This window comes from Penicillium verrucosum, assembly GCF_028828655.1.
Source record: "Penicillium verrucosum strain IBT 35672 chromosome Unknown utg000001l_segment0_segment0, whole genome shotgun sequence".
Classification (NCBI taxonomy): domain Eukaryota; kingdom Fungi; phylum Ascomycota; class Eurotiomycetes; order Eurotiales; family Aspergillaceae; genus Penicillium; species Penicillium verrucosum.
The window spans coordinates 4,197,840-4,211,323 of NW_026643210.1; the positions used below are offsets into that span (position 1 = coordinate 4,197,840).

Genomic DNA, 13,484 nt, shown 5'->3' on the forward strand with positions numbered 1-13,484 from the left:
GGGGAGAGGGGGGTCTAGATTTGTGACCAAGTTAGGATTCTACTCCGAATATATTCTGTTTAATACCCATGTCTGTTGTCTGCTTAACTTACAAGGTTATTGTAGCCTTGGTGTCACTTTGAAAAGTGTTGAATACTCCCTGTGTAGCAAGCATGTGCGTGTTTGGGGGCCGATTGCCCCTCAGTTGGGGGTCAAGGATCTTGGATGAATCGTTGTTCGGCCTCATTTATTGTACAACATTGTAAGTCTAGTACTTCCTCGCATGTGATAACATGTGAAAGTATCAAATTGGGCCATGAAAGACATGTGGTGAGGTTAGTCTACAAAATGCTCAACTTGTGTACCCCGAATAAGTTTTGAAAATTTTCTAATCTTCGTTCTCTAAATACAAAAAAATAAAAACGGTATCTAAATAGAAATCTGAATTGTGTTTCGTAATTTGTACTTTGCAATTTGTTCAGCATGAAAACTCCCCCCATAACCAAAAGGTATATCCAACTAAACACCTAGAATCAAGACCCAAGCAACACTCTACCCGAGAGTGAGAGTGTAAGCGGCATCGATACCGCAAGCCAAGGTATTGACATCGTCAGGTTGCTGGTAGGACTGGACACAGTCGGCCTCACCAGGAGCACAGACGGAGGTGGGACAGGACTCGTCGCTGATGGAGACGGCGAATCCAGCGGAGACGAAGGCAGAGGTCTCGAGCAGGTTGATGGAAGACATATCCCAGAAGAGGACGTCACCGGACTGGGTGTACTCGAACTGGAGAACGTCGTCGCAGAGCTCGGTGGTGGACATCTTGATGGAGATACCGCCGCCGTTGCTGTTGGTGAGCCAGGTGTCGTGGAAGGACTCGCCGGAGGCGAGGGTCTGCATTTCACCGGCGGTCTCGGTCACGACCCACAGGTAGACGGTGTCGGAGAGGTTGTTGACGATGGAGACACCGCTGCCGGTGGGGGTGGCGCTGCTGCTGGGGCTGGATGGGGCGACGGTGGTGCTGGACGCGGCGCTGGTGGTGGTTGGCACGACGGTGGGGACGCTCAGAGTCGGGACGATGGTCGAGCTAGGGACAACGGGGGTCCAGGTCGAGGAACTGACGGAGGTGGTGGAAGGAATGGCGACCGCCTCGGCGAGGCTGGTAGGTGCACTGATCGGAGTAGCGGTCTCGTAGACGGTTTCATAGACAGTCTTCCAGACGGTCTCCTCGACGTATTCAACGTCGGGAACGGCGACGGGGAGAGCGGAGGCAGTCATTGCCAGAAGGGCCGAGAGGCCGATAACGTTGAAGTGCATATTGGGTAAATTGAAAATCCGGTATTGAAGGGAAAGTGTGTGTGTGTGTGTGTGTGTGTGGAGGAAGTGATTTCCTTTGAAAGAGGGACTTTAGTCTGATCTACAGACTGGTAAAGAGAGTTGTTGATATGAGGCTCTGCCCCAAGGTATGAATCTAAAGGAGTGTGATTCGAAAGATCGTGATATCAAAGGAGAGAAAGAAAGAGGAGAAGGAGGAGAGGAGGGTACAGCGCCATTTTAATCATTGGAGTGGAGTTCGTAGGCAGAGGGCATTGGGCATGTCAGATTTTGGTGTGGCAGGCGTTTGATAGGCCGTCGAACCCATTGAACCATAAAATTGGGTTGACCATGCGTATCCATGTGGTCGGTGCCTGATAGACGGGGTCAATCCTAATAATCCCATTGGTGACTACCCCTTAGGGTCAGGAACAGAGATCTGGTCCGACCAACCGAATGGAACTTGCAAATGGGCTTCCATGGGTGGCATTGTCCCTGAACCATGCATTTAAGTTTTTCTTTTTGTTTCTTTTTATTTTTAATTTCGGTTTTTTTCAATTCTTCGCTATTGTGACTTGTTCGCCAACGCTAGTTTCTATTGTGGAGATAGTCGCCCGGTCTAGATCGAATCATAATCCACAGAGAACTTGGCCAAAAAGGTTTCAATTGTTCCTTTTTATTTTTTATTTTTTATTTTTTTATTGGGCTTATGGAATTACGCCACCTGTTTGACATCCCGCACCATGTCCTGAATATCATTTTTGTGCCTTTTCTACAATATAAGATCAATATAAAAGATCCCCTCGAGTTCTCCAGCCCCAAGATCGACTTGATTCAATTTAATCAAAGCTTATCTGTTAGGTTACAATAAAGTTAGGAAGGAGGATAGACTATCACTTTTGCCCTAGTGCCATATATTGTATTGGTGCCCAGCATGTCTAGACTGTGGTGGATACGAGATTTGGGTCACATACAACATTGTTTGATTAATTATGCTTCTCTAGTCAGGTACTCTACGGAGTTGTACGGAGGTAGCCACTCTGTACTTCGTATATGTTGTACGTAACATATTTCCTCTGCCAGGTGGGGCTTTCCTGTCTTAACTGCCGCCGCTTTTATGAGGGCGCCTAGAGTTAGGCTCATGGAGTACCTAGGTAGATTTCAGTCCAGGCTCAATCAAAGGAGCACTTTACCTAGGTACCTCACAACAATGATTATTCAGCCATCACTTTTTGATGGGACAGGTAAGTTATATGTTGTTCAAAAAAAGCAACTTTCTTCATTTCAAGCTTTTTCATATATAAAGTCAGTAGCAATTTAAGGTAAAGTAGCGAATGAATTTCGCACCAAAAGCTATAGGCGCACATTAGTAATAAAGAGCAATCTGGGACAGAATAAGAATATCAACGAGGACAAGAAACATTTCAAATCACCGTCCATCCCCTGTCGATCAAATCATCCAGACAGGGTGACAAGGCTCAGGGGCACATCAGTAATAAAGAAGCAACCTGGGACAGAATAAGAATATCAACGAGAACAAGAAACATTTCAAATCACCGTCCATCCTCTGTCGATCAAATCATCCAGACAGGGTGACAAGGCCCAGGCGGAGCCTTCTGCCCCGAGCTGAAAGAACCCAATGATACCTCCATCTTCGTTGTCATCTACCACGATGGGCGCGCCACAAACTTCTTCCCGGATCGAACCAGCAGTGGGTCCATAAAGACGGTAAATATTCTCTGTAATTAAACTCAGTGAATGGGACCACGATACCGGGAGGTCGTGGTGGACTTCGATCCCTAACTCCAGCCACTCTGAGAAACACTGCTCCGCTTGCCATACCGTCTGCACAACACCATGTGGAATTTCGGATTTGAGTGGAACGGAGGAGGCGATTCGGAGGTTGGGCTTGAAGCCCGAATTCAAAGGGAAGTGACGTAGGGTCCTACACTCTGGCAGGTACGGCCGCCTTCCAAGGTTATCTTCCCGCTGGTTAGCTAAGCTTAGTGAGCAAATCAGAGCGCTCAGGTGACGCTCAGTCATCCAGCTTATGTAACGATCAAGTGATGCCCAAGTGAGGGCTCAGTGAGCGACCTTGGGGAGTCTGTTGATTACATAATACTAAGTGGGCGTGCTCAGTTCTACTCAGTGAGCAAAAAGCGGCAATGTCTGAGCACTAAACGGGAAGGGAATGCCAAGAAGTGACAGAAGTACCTGTTGTAGGTACATCCATAAATCAGACACAGACCTCTCTGGGACTTTCCCCCTCTTGACGCCACTTCGGTGGATTTACTTCTACAACGGGTTCCTAGAAAACTCTGCCGGCATCCATGGCATCCATCGTGCCAAGCCGTGATAGGTGGCAATCCGTACGGAGCACACACTGGACACATCTTTTCATGAATCGATACTATAAAAATATATGTACCCGATAATCCCCTCAATACACCCTTGGATGGATGTACCCACCAAGCCATAACCCCGCTCAAATTATCCACAGGAAAATTTGTATAACTATGGTGTATGTTGTACATGTACAGAGTAAAAAGACACATAATAACATTCAGGGCGTGGCCCCGTAAGCGACACCATTGGGGAAGACGTGGGTTTTTCGGGCAGCCGATGTATTGGAAACACGACCGTCGGTTAAAAATCTGTGTTTCTCAGACCCTGTACCGCTGGCAGCCAACGGGTCACCCCGGCTATGAGTCTCCAGCGCATTAAACACATAACCGAAGACTTGGCGGTCAACGTCGGAGGCCCACAAAAAGTCTAGATGCTCGTAGGTTGGAATCGCCTGGGCGACGGTGTCATGTGGCAACCCTTTCAGCATCACTCCGATATCAACGAGACTGTCACTGTCGCCATACAGGAGGACAATGGGAGTCTTGATGTTGCGAGTAGGGTATTTGACCGGCTTGTAAAAGCGCTCACTGGCAGCTATGCTGAAAGGGGCATAGACTTCATCATCGTAGAACTGGAAGTTCTTATTCCGGATAATTTGGAACCAATGCACGACAGACTTGGTGCTGGTGAAGGAATAGAGATGAAAATAGGCAGCAAGCTTTTGTGTTTGTTTGATGTTGCGACACTTCCAGTTGAAGAGGGCTTGGAGGGCTGTGTCGATAATGCGTACGAAGATTGGCGGATAGAGTATTGTTTGCCACATGGTTGTCGATGAGAGAATGCTGCGTCGACCAAACAATAGGAACAAAAAGTCCGGGGAGGCCTTCATCAGTGAATCAACAATGCGATTGCGAAGACCCGAAGGAGCCATGGCCGGTGCAAGTGCGACAAACACATCTATCTTCTGGTTGAGCAATGGATGAATAGCGAGTGTAGCGAATGCCTGCGCGGTCCCCTGGGAGAATCCAATGTAAGACAATGACGGCTGGTCTGTTACCTCGAGGATGTACTCGATGCTGTTGGGGATATCGGAGAAAGCGAACTGATCGATAGAGAAATCCCAAAATTCATTGGAACCAGGCGAGAATCGGATCGACTTCTTGGAGTATTTATTCCCACGGTTATTTCCCAGCCATACATCGTATCCCTTTTCCACCAGCTGGAAGGGCAGGCACCGCTGCTCGTCTGTCAAGGCTACCCACACCTCACTTGACATGAGCAGGCCATGGTGGAGGTAGACGACCTTTTTCCGAAGCCCACTGGGACCATGATTCACGTTCGTATTTTCTTCTCCTTTTCGATATGCAAGCCGGTGAAGTCCAAGAAGGTAACCATCGCTCGTTTGTACAATGTGCTCCTCGGCTTGATACCCGAATAGGGCACATATCTCGGTGAAATCGGACGCGTCTGCAACAGAGCCGGCAAATATCTCCTCCTTTGTGCGCTTGGGACGGGATTCATTAGGTATTAAGAAATTGAAAAGTGCCTTGGATTGGCCATAACAAAACTTGATGATAGGGCTTGCTGGTTAGGGGGTTAGCATTGGCATTATCCATTGCTCGGTGATTTTCACTGACGAAGGCACCAAGTAATCAAGTGAATGATTGTCTCAAGTAGAACAAGAATTAAAGACCCGAAGAGAGCTAAGTACTCATACCTAGAGACATGAAGGTCAGTTGCTATGTTGTTTATCTGAAGCTTGGAGCTCCTTACCAGAACAGTCTTCCGATGAATGGAACTCGCGCCATAATGAACGACAATTACTATGCATATGTGCAGGTTCAATTGAAGATTTATGCAAGATACAGAGCTGCTGCAAAGATTTAAAAAGCAAAGACAAGCCGATGAAAGTCCCTCGACGTCATCACCAACATGTGAAAGTGATGCTTATCTCATCCGGGGATTCTCCGCAACCACCAATCAGCGTCGAGATTACTGACAGCCTGAATTTGCCGTGGTCCCACGGCCTCGCTCTTCTGCTCTCTTGCTGCTTGTGGGTAGTTGTGCATTCGTCCACAAGGTCGCGTCAACATGCCCAGTTCATGCAATGATATCCGTACGTTACACCCCCGAGTCGCACAATCGTTTAAGGGAGGGTCAGGTTCCTGATCCAGCTGGACCTTCTACCGCAACCCTCCATGGCTATAACGCAAAACTGACCACAAATGGCTTGTTTAGGGGAGGCTCTGGCTCAATGCCTCCAGGAGTCGGACTGCATCATGGTACAACGTCATTCGCCCCGTGAATGTCTCAGCTCTCCCCTCGCCGAGGAGTTACCCACGAAATGTCAGCAGCTGCGGAAAGGATTCAGCGAGTGCAAGTGAGTCGGGAACCGAGCTTGAAGTCTAGGTCGACCATTATGGGCAAAAAGGGACATCCTCACTAATTATTGGAATTTCTTTCGGCACAGGCGTGGTATGATCGATATGCGCAAGCGCTTCCGCGGCAATCAGCCCATCTCGGTATCCAAGGAGATGGATGGCGGGAAACCCAGTGACTCGTCTGGGGGACAGCTATATGCTGGACAACCCGCATACCAGTCGGTCAAGGAAATCAGCGGAAACGAAGTACAGATGGATCCAGAGAAGACCCGGGGCCTGTAAAAAGGGTATTTGGATTCGCTGTTTACATGCTGGCATGGCCCGGAGTTCGGTTACGCTTAAGACATATATATTTCTTTGATACTCACCTCTCTCTCTCAAAATCGACTGAAATTCTTCATACCCCAATCTGATTATACATATTACACCTTCACTATCTCTTCCAGAACACCCACCAGGCGATCGGGCATACTCAAGAACGGCGAATGCGCGCTCGGCAGGCGGTGGGTAGTGTCCGGCCCGCCCATTTTCGAGGCAAAGAACTCCTGGAAAGTTGGCAGCAGGGCCTGATCCTGCTCGCAGATGATATAGGAGCAGGGGATATCGCGCCACGGCTCATAAGTGGTTTCACCCGAGAAGACCGCACGTGAGGTGTGCATTGTGATCTGATTCCATTTCTCTTGCTCCTCCAAGGTCAAGTCCTGCCAGCCAACGTTGCCGACGCCGTCTGCATGGATGTAGTCGCCCTTTTTTTTTCGGTCAGCTAGATCTTAATGTTACCAATCATATGATGCTGGATGGACCAACCTCGACCTTCATCCATGGCAAATAGACTCCCCCAGCACTCCCAGCAAGCTTTGTCCTTTGTCCAGCGCAAAGGCAGCTAGATAGACCACCTTCACAATGCCTCCAAGCTTCCCGTTCTCCGCGCGAAAGTGCTTCACCAGCCCCTCGCTAGCCGTGGAGGCTACGACACCCCCGTAGGAGTGTGCCACAATAACAATGTCCTTTCCCTCGTCTGCCAGAGTCGTCAATACCCTACGCAGGGAGGCAACATCGTCTTCCAGTGTCAGGGAAGGAGGCTCAGCGCCGATAGAAGGGTGCGCCGGGCACTCAGAAGGATAACCGAGGGTATCCAGACGGCCACGCACGGCATCGAAAACGACGGGAGTGACCCAACCACCGTGCGAGAAGACGAAAGTGGGTTTATTCATTTCCAAGAGGTTAAATTGCGTTACTGAGTGTATGTTGTATACAGGAGGGTAACCGTTCGAACGAAGAGAACGTATGAGAATCGAGGTTAATTCCTGGTTCTCCCCTATCATTAAAGCCACACGAAGAAGCGAGCTGCACTGTTGCTGCACTGTTGCTGCTTTGGACAGATTGAGGTGCGAATATCCCATTGTTAGACCAATTAAGGATGGACGAAATGTCCCACTGTGGGGATATTGGGACCAACGGCAGTTATCCCCGACTTTACTCGAAGACAATTGCCTTTAATATAGTCTTGTTTCCCCGAACATCTACCGTTTTAGTCACTGGAGTTGATGTAGCCCGGACTCTACACGCAGAGGGATAGCTGTAGGCCCCCGATTATAGATCAAACATGTCATCCTGAAACCAAACGAAATTCCCATAGAAATCAATGATGTCTATGTTCGCCTCATAGGAAATCAACAACCAGTATCGATGCGGATAATCCTACGTTCTTCATTTTCAGTTTCAGTTCACCGAATCCGGGGCAAGGCATCCAAGTGCGTTCGCGGGCTGAGCCATTATTTGGGGTTCTCCTCGGTATAATCGACCCAATGGGTACGGGAGAATCAAAGGCCATATATGGAAAAGTCGGGTTGCACGTTTTAAGCCGTTTCCAGCGCCAATAAGGGGGGACATCTAAAAAGAGCACCTGGGAAGACTACAAAAAATGACTACCCAAAAGGACGTTGCAAGGCCGCATAAGCGGCCTCTTGTACCATCCATGGATATCATTGAGAATTGGTCATCTTTAGGACCTAATGTGTTCATTCGGGAGATCAAGATCATGCAAGAAAATTGAAAATCATGGACAGACAGCACAATGCATACGGAGATAAATATAAATCTACTGAGTCTTCTTAAGCTTATCAGCCACAGGGGCAGAGTAAAGCCAGACAACGACGAAAGCCAAAAATCCTCCAATCACCGACCAAAGACCGGCAATCCATACCCAGCCACCGGTAATAGCCCAGCTGCGCGGGTACTCGTCGTGGGCGAAGTGACGGTTAGTCACCTCGTGCTTCTCCTCGATGGCGGTGAAGAAGGGACGCTTGTAGTTGACGCGGAAGGAGAAGATACCGTGCTGATCGGGAGTCACGAACTGGGTGCTGAACACAGTGCTGGTATCGGTACGGCTGGTGGGTTCGAGGTTCAGGCGGTGGAAAGGCGAGAGCATGGTGAACTCGAGCTGGAGAGCATCGCCGGCGGGAACTTCGAAGGGAACCCACTTATCGTAGACGTACTCGGAAACCTCAATGCTGTAGACCTGCAGCCAAATAAAGATTCATGGTTAGTTGGGAAGAAAATCATAATATATCATTGTTTCACATACAGTCTCGTTCTTGATCCGGTAGATCGAGGGGTTCAACTCTGCGCCCTCAGTGACAAGACGATGTTCGACATTGTCCACGTTCAGGACACCGGTCTCCTTGAAAGCCCAAGCAGTCAACTGCTTAGCGAACTCGCGGTTCACGGTAGAAGTCTTCTTGCCGCTGGGCGTCTTGACGGAAGCCGAGAACCACTTGTCCTCCAATGACTCCACTGATCCGAGAACAGTGAAGCGGGCAGAGTTGCGTGCCTGCATAGCGGACACGATGTTCAGCTGCGACCCGGTAGCCAGGATATCCTCCGCCGCGGGCGTGCCCTCCTTGGGGTTGTAGCTGTAGGCAGTGGCAGGGGCCTTGAGAATCGGAGAGAGGAGGGCGCTGTCGCCACCAAGAGTCTGGGGAGCAACTCGGGGGAGGGCAAGAACACCTTCACCGTCAAAGAAGGCCTTGACGTCAGGACGGAGGGGTCCAGGGCGCTGGAGGACAAGGACGTCATGCTTCTCGGCGGACGAGACGGTGTCGTAGTTGAAGTGGTCGACGACAACTTGTGAGCGGTCGGTGGAGAGGTGGATATCGAGTTCAAGGAGAAGGGAGCTGACGGCGCTGGAGGTGGCAGTCTTGCCAGAAAGGGCGAGGAGGATGTTGCCATCCTTGTTCATGAAGTCGAGGATGTGTTTGGGGGTCAAGGAGGGGCCGAGGCCTGTATTCTTGGGTCAATTGACTGGACATTGTACCAATTAAACCAGGGTTGCCTACCTTTGGACTTGGGAGGGAGGATCAGAAGGTGGTCGTAAGCTCTTTCGCCATGCTTGAATAGAGCAAGCTGTTCACTCTTGGGGGATTCGATTGAGACATCGTATCCTCGTGCTGAAATCCAAAAAGGTTAGCAAGTTATCTATGGATGAAGGCAGAGAGTACATTACCCTCTAGATCTGCCCACAGCGTGGAGTACAGGTCCTTCTGTTCTGTGTCTTCCAGAACGGCCAACAGACGACTGCCGGAGCTACTCAGCGCATTTACCACAGCCAAGAAGCAACAAATAAGCAACGCAAGACACCACCTCATTTTGAATAAATTCCGCACAGCGGAGCGGAAGGTATCAAAAAGAAGTAAGTAAAGGAAGGTGGTTGAAGATCCAAGTTGTATAGATAGCTAGAAAGGGCGACGTGTTTAATGGGCGAGTGCCAAGACCTAAGAGCGCTGGGTCCGCATCTCCGAACTTCGACTTCACCTCGTCCCGGCTTCAATTTTGCTTCTCTTGTTCTCCTGCCACTCAACAACCACTAAGTGGGACTAGTGTATCTGTTCATTCGTGCGCGCTTGAACAGTTTTATTCTATTACTCAGGCATTGGCAACCCACCTACTTCGCAAAAACCCCGGTCGTCAACGACCTCTTCCTACAGCCATGTCTACCCCTCAGTTCTGGTCGACTCCCTTCCGCTACATTCGCTGGGCTGCGCACGAGAAGCCAGCTATCCTTGCGGCTCTCGCAATCGGCTTCATGGGTCCCGTTTCGCTGGCCTCTATTCCCCCATCCGCCGCGCCCTCGGTGACGTCGACCCCGAGCCCATTCCTCTCACATATCCCAGTATGAACCCATCCAATTCCTACAAATCGGTGCATGAGCATCAAAACTATATCCAAGTAATCTGAATCTGACCAATATCTTCACTACGTACAGTTCCGCAGGGTCCGCGGGTTGTTCCTAAGGGCTACGATGACGAATAAACGGGTTCCGATCCACGAAAATGTCAAGTTATCGGAAGTTAGAGAGAATTTCGTGTATTGTCCGAGCCTGGGCGGAATAAATTCAGCGGATGGCAGGAGATGAGTTGGCTGTGCCACTGGACTGGTGAACAAGTCTCATCGCATCAGTGTGGGCAATTGAAAAGACCTTCTTCTGGGGCAACTGCTCCTGGCCATCAAAATGCTTTGATACCAATATTTGTTGCGCATACGCCGAAGGTCGAGACCGGCGCTACAGTGTATGTACTATGTTTTGTGCAATCATATAATCGACATTAAGTCGCTTTTCTATGTTTCAAGTATATTGGCTACGTTGGGAATAATTGCATTCTTGCGAGATGCTCATCCCACAATGGAGTCAGGCTGCTCGCCATATTCACTAGCAGTACTACCTGTAAACACCTGATCAATTGCAGAATTTGCATTATACTCCGAAGCTAGCCTCAGGTCTGACAAGGAAAGTAAGCAATTTAGACATGATATCTTGATTCATCCAAGGTAAGAAATTATGTAGAGTAGGAGATTCATTAAGATCATGGAGTCAATCCACGATCTCGCACATCAAAACGTCAATCACAAAAGACGGACCAACGCCGTAAATGCTCATATCTACATGTAGGCCACCAGCCTTAGTTTATCGAAGCACAACGCTCTCGCAAACCAAAGCCCAAAAAAAAAAAAAAAAAAGTAGAACACGATGACTCCCTTCCTTTCAAGGGAAAAATGAAACAAAAAGAAAAAGTTGCTAAGAACACATAAATCCTGTACACCGTTAAAAACCAACGAAGAAATCGCATTATTGTGGGGGTGAGTATTCCCGGAATCCGTGAGATCAGAGAAAACAAACAAAACGCTCAAGTCCGGACCACCTTTTCGTAAACTCAATCAAGCACATCACTCATACTCCTGGCTGGCCAATTGCACAAAAGCATGGGAGAGAAATCAAAATAAAGACGGATGTTCAAGGGAAATCCAAGCTCCTGCCACAGAACATTCCAGTGGAAGTCCAAGGGTAAAAAAGAAGTGGTATTCATGTCCAATGGGAAGTGGAGAGTCCCGCTGACTGGGCCATTTGAAGTGGGATGTGAAACATAGAACATCTCTGGCTTAGTCGGGAGTTCCTGGACCGGAGACAAATTGGGAATCTGAGAATTGTGGCCGAGAGAGGAAAGAAGGCGTAGAGGTTGTCCAGGAGATTATCACAGACATCAACATTATTCCAAGGAGCATTTTGGATTTGTTCCAGGAATAAAGCATCAAGTGGACCACAATATGGATGGAGAGAGAGAGAGAGAGAGAGAGAGAGAGAGAGAGAGAGAGAAACCATGAATGTAGGAAAACCCTTGGGGGCGGTCATTATTGTCTACCGCCGACGGTGGGGGTTGTCTCTGGTTGCTTGTGGCCTGCGCTCATACTCTGGAGTGTATCTGGGCTCCATTCCTATCCGGGGATCCGGGGCAGTAGTGGCAGGATAGGACATCCCGGAAGTTACGGTAGAGTACTCCTGTTCGGCATCATATCCAGGTCCCGGGTATCGAGGAGCATTGCTTCGGCCATTATCGTAACCATAGCCCGTGGGGGCATATGTGTACGATTGGGGGTGTTGCATGTCCGCAGCCGTCACGACGGGTTGATTGGAACCAGAGTAGGAAACCTGGGCTGGAGGGTACGGAGCTGTACCTGATGCATACGGCGAGTGAGTGGCAGATGTGTATGATGGAGGATTTGTGTAGGGGGCATTCTGAGATCCACTGTAGGAGCCCTGGGAGTAGGGATCCATGTATGACTGAGCGGGTGCTGCAGTAAAGGGCGTAGGGGATGGACCCTGTGACTGGCGAACCTCATGAACGGGCGCAGGGGCATAGTTCACTGGAGCCGGGTTAGGTGCATGGGAAACATTCGTGTCTTGAATGTAATTCCCACGCGGGTAGCCTAGGTCAGCCCGGCGTGAGACGTCCGCCTCCCAACGAGCGGAGTCAGCTTTCAGATCAGTAATCATCTCCTGTATTCGACGTGTGGTTAGAATGCCATCCTGACTTATCTCGCTTGTTGTCGCATGTCCACCGTCACTTACAGATGTGAGATTCCGATAAGCACGGATGAAGAATCCTGGGCGGCCCTGTTCGTGGTTAGTCAAAACGACATTTTCTGAGTCATCGAGTCAAGAGTGGAAGACGAACATTGTGGTTGCCAGGTCTGACGAGGGCATCATTTCCAAGGTAGCGACAAATATCTGCTTGAATAACTTCTCGGCTGATTCCTTCACCGGGGATGAAATATTCATTCTGACGCTCCGGGCGTCCTTCATAGCGGCCTGTCATAATGTATTCCAAGGAGGAAAATATGGGGTTTAAAATTTTAAAGTCCTCGGATCCAAAGGGCCAGAAAAGAGGAAGTCCAAGAGAAAGTCCGGAGTGTGGTAGATGGTTTGAGAGAGTCCTGGGGAAAGTTGGAAGGATGATGGTGAGTCCGTTTTTATTGTAGGATGTACAGATTCTATCAGGCGACGAGCAGATTCCAAAGCCGACAATCAACGACTTGAACGGTTTGTTTCCTTGATTCCAGGGCAAGCAGAAAACGAGATACGATCCTTGGGAAGTGGCCAGAAGAAAATTGTTCCTGGTCGCGAATAGTAAAGTCCTTGGGGGGAAAAAAGTCCGGTTAATCCTGGGAAGAAATTCTCGCTGGTTGTCCACTGGGGCAATTATCCTGGGAAATTGAGAAGGCCTCAAAAAGAAAACTGGTGATTGAATAGCGACAAAGAGGTTGACAGATGTTCAAGAGAGGATGAGTTGTCAAGATCAATTAGGAGAAAGAGAAACACGGGGCTGGCTGGCGGGGGTCCTGCGGGCTGTCTGTAATCTGTTCGGGAACGAACTAGATATTTGCCAGGGGGTAGAAAGAGTAGTTTGAAGTGCTGGCAAGAGAAGCCAGAGAGAATATGGAGAAAAGGAAAAGAAAGAGAGAGAGAGAGAGAAGGGAAGAAGGAAGAGGGGGAAGGTAAAGTGGACATCAAAGGGCCAGGGCGGTTGGGCCGTCTTGGGCTGGTGCCACGACTCCCCACTGAGATCAAGGCAAAAAGCATGCATGGTCAAATGTGGATTAGACTAATGTGCAACCCTATGCTTGTAGCCG

At 49.2% G+C, this 13,484-nt stretch overlaps 7 protein-coding genes across 7 annotated transcripts; 2 read left to right on the top strand and 5 right to left on the bottom strand.

The window, feature by feature from the left end:
- Nucleotides 1-531: 531 nt before the first annotated feature.
- On the bottom strand, nucleotides 532-1,296 carry N7516_001571 (uncharacterized protein; the record flags this gene model as incomplete). The annotated part of the gene is made up of 1 exon (XM_057214293.1): nucleotides 532-1,296. The coding sequence occupies one exon, from the start codon at nucleotides 1,294-1,296 to the stop codon at nucleotides 532-534; it is 765 nt and encodes a 254-aa protein (XP_057076176.1).
- Nucleotides 1,297-3,856: 2,560 nt separating this feature from the next.
- N7516_001572 (sterol esterase) lies at nucleotides 3,857-5,447 on the bottom strand (the record flags this gene model as incomplete). The annotated part of the gene is made up of 3 exons (XM_057214294.1): nucleotides 3,857-5,223; nucleotides 5,277-5,356; nucleotides 5,413-5,447. The coding sequence occupies 3 exons, from the start codon at nucleotides 5,445-5,447 to the stop codon at nucleotides 3,857-3,859; spliced, it is 1,482 nt and encodes a 493-aa protein (XP_057076177.1).
- A 283-nt stretch (nucleotides 5,448-5,730) lies between these two features.
- Nucleotides 5,731-6,302, top strand: N7516_001573 (PET191 family protein; the record flags this gene model as incomplete). The annotated part of the gene is made up of 3 exons (XM_057214295.1): nucleotides 5,731-5,755; nucleotides 5,878-6,019; nucleotides 6,110-6,302. The coding sequence occupies 3 exons, from the start codon at nucleotides 5,731-5,733 to the stop codon at nucleotides 6,300-6,302; spliced, it is 360 nt and encodes a 119-aa protein (XP_057076178.1).
- A 140-nt stretch (nucleotides 6,303-6,442) lies between these two features.
- N7516_001574 (alpha/beta hydrolase) lies at nucleotides 6,443-7,234 on the bottom strand (the record flags this gene model as incomplete). The annotated part of the gene is made up of 2 exons (XM_057214296.1): nucleotides 6,443-6,766; nucleotides 6,866-7,234. 2 exons carry the CDS (start codon nucleotides 7,232-7,234, stop codon nucleotides 6,443-6,445), a joined length of 693 nt encoding a protein of 230 aa, XP_057076179.1.
- An 887-nt stretch (nucleotides 7,235-8,121) lies between these two features.
- On the bottom strand, nucleotides 8,122-9,814 carry N7516_001575 (dolichyl-diphosphooligosaccharide-protein glycotransferase; the record flags this gene model as incomplete). Its single annotated transcript, XM_057214297.1, has 4 exons — nucleotides 9,526-9,814; nucleotides 9,359-9,469; nucleotides 8,608-9,302; nucleotides 8,122-8,541 (listed from the first exon to the last, which is right to left on the bottom strand). Exons 1-4 carry the CDS (start codon nucleotides 9,665-9,667, stop codon nucleotides 8,122-8,124), a joined length of 1,368 nt encoding a protein of 455 aa, XP_057076180.1. The 5' UTR covers nucleotides 9,668-9,814.
- Nucleotides 9,815-10,008: 194 nt separating this feature from the next.
- On the top strand, nucleotides 10,009-10,434 carry N7516_001576 (NADH:ubiquinone oxidoreductase subunit NDUFA3; the record flags this gene model as incomplete). The annotated part of the gene is made up of 2 exons (XM_057214298.1): nucleotides 10,009-10,191; nucleotides 10,285-10,434. The coding sequence occupies 2 exons, from the start codon at nucleotides 10,009-10,011 to the stop codon at nucleotides 10,432-10,434; spliced, it is 333 nt and encodes a 110-aa protein (XP_057076181.1).
- Nucleotides 10,435-11,712: 1,278 nt separating this feature from the next.
- On the bottom strand, nucleotides 11,713-12,670 carry N7516_001577 (putative transcription factor RfeG; the record flags this gene model as incomplete). Its single annotated transcript, XM_057214299.1, has 3 exons — nucleotides 11,713-12,351; nucleotides 12,424-12,468; nucleotides 12,530-12,670. The coding sequence occupies 3 exons, from the start codon at nucleotides 12,668-12,670 to the stop codon at nucleotides 11,713-11,715; spliced, it is 825 nt and encodes a 274-aa protein (XP_057076182.1).
- Between the last annotated feature and the right edge of the window lie 814 nt (nucleotides 12,671-13,484).